The 1,976-nt window shown below is 38.3% G+C and overlaps 1 protein-coding gene across 1 annotated transcript in view; it reads right to left on the bottom strand.

Annotated features, from left to right (window-relative positions):
* Window positions 1-340: 340 nt before the first annotated feature.
* Window positions 341-1,976, bottom strand: part of LOC144088534 (serine/threonine-protein phosphatase 4 catalytic subunit B) — a 38,587-nt gene continuing 36,951 nt past the window's right edge. The window contains exon 9 of the mRNA XM_077619003.1: window positions 341-819. Coding sequence (XP_077475129.1) covers window positions 690-819 — 130 coding nt within the window. The 3' untranslated portion in view covers window positions 341-689. The remainder of the gene's footprint in view (window positions 820-1,976) is intronic.

The following is a 1,976-nucleotide window of genomic DNA, read 5'->3' as shown; positions in this document are numbered from 1 at the left end:
CCGGTGGTGCAATGTATAGTGCCAAATTCTCTGAAATGCCTTGAAAGACGGCTTATGGTAGAAGCTGTAAGGATAGCGGTGTCATTTGTCATCACATTTGTCTGAATAATATTTTTTGCCAGAAAATTGATGACTCAATCTTTCATGGAGGATGATTAAAATAAATCTCTGCCCTATCACAAAGACTCTTTTATAAAGCTTTTTTAGATTTGTGGAGAACAATAAGCACATGCATATATTGTAATTTAGAAATTAATTGTAACTCAATCAAAATCACATCAAATAGTGGATGGGAGTACCTAAAAATTCCCATAGCGATTGTCAAAGAACCCATTACAACTTTACGGACAACTGGCTTTTATTTAGCAAAAACACCAATACAAAAACATTTCACAATATCAAAATGGACAAGCATACAGAGATTAAATTAAAAATGACCAATAATAAAGAGCAGTGAATAGTGTCACTCCGTGGCCAGTCTGCCAAAACCCAGGTTACAATTGTCAACTTTAAATGAGATTTGATTTTATGAAAAAAGAATAAAACTCACAAATAAATGTATATAAGTGAGAAAAAGAACGTACAGAGATAGAAACAAGAAAAATGATTACCAGGATTTTCAGTCAAACTGTTCTTAATTCCCTAGCAGAAGGTTATAATGGTGACTGGTGAAATCAATTTAAAATACTTCACAGGAAATAGTCCGCAACTGGCTTCTTAGAAGGAATGCCTCTCGTTTCCTGTGGTGCTGCTTCAAATATGATAAACTCCCGTTGTAGATGCTCATCCAGCTCCAAAATGGCAGCCACATTACCGCATCTGTTGCAAAGGCAGTTGAGAATTAATATTAACACAAGACTTTAATGAATTTAGAACAGCTATATAAGGCAATTCTTATTTAATGTACCCTGCTAAAATGATGTTGCAATTAAAGTAAGGAGTACTATCAACTTAATAAAGATTGGAGGAAGAGCATCCATGAATAAAGAGACAACATTATTGGAATCATTGTAAGATTTGAAACATTTGGTGGAACATGGTTAAAAGGCTCTGCACATTTTTCATGGCACCCAATTCAAAAACAAAATGTAGCAATTTAGTGGTACACTGATCCAGTTCACACTGATAGTATGCATGGCCAGGAAATAGTGCTGAAACTCATTACAACACTGTTGAGTCCAAGGGTACTGCAGGCCTTACAGACTTGGGTACATTGCACAATTCCCTTTTCGTGTAGTAGTAGTAGTGTGCTTATAGAGGACTTGATTTCATGATTTCCACGTTTCTGTTGGGTTTCACTTTTTACTTTCCGATAGAGCCGTCAAGGATGTAAATATATTGGCCACAAAACATATTGTTGACGATTGCTGACGGAATATATTGCCCAATTAAGTCAGTTGAAAACGTTTGCACATCTAAAATGGCAAGGTCCATGATACCAGCATTGTGAGTGAGGCAGAGGACTGTGACACACAAACTGCTAATATATGGATCATTCCCTGGCAGTCCGCTACTCATGTACTCAACCGTGTGGCTGTGGCAGTCGCTGACGGCAAATTTATAAAAAATAAAGACGCCTGTCAAGATTTCTGCAAGTTTTATTATCCATTACTTTTCATAGTGCAAGGAGGGAGGGACGTTCACGGCTTTAGTACATTATTTTTTTTGTATTAAGTATCCAAATCAAAAATCTTTATAAAAATGTCAAAATTCATGCTGAAACTCACAAGCCAGAGAGACTTCCTTGTTTTCCGCTTGCCACTTAGAAAAATAGCACAAGACTGGGGACTGTCACTCAACTCAGCTCCGAAGAAGAAAATTGGAGGGCAGCAACTGAACGGCCGGGAGCCTTGATAAGGGCGGAATTTTGCAGAAATGTGAGCCACGGGCGACCTTACGGCAGAAACCGGCGCTTTTATCCAAAAATAGAGCTCTCGAAGCGGACGGACTGGAGCCTCGGGGTAGCGGAGCACATG

Source organism: Stigmatopora argus, chromosome 14 (genome assembly GCF_051989625.1).
Source record: "Stigmatopora argus isolate UIUO_Sarg chromosome 14, RoL_Sarg_1.0, whole genome shotgun sequence".
NCBI classification, from domain to species: Eukaryota; Metazoa; Chordata; class Actinopteri; order Syngnathiformes; family Syngnathidae; genus Stigmatopora; species Stigmatopora argus.
This window is presented reverse-complemented; position numbering and strand designations above follow the sequence as displayed.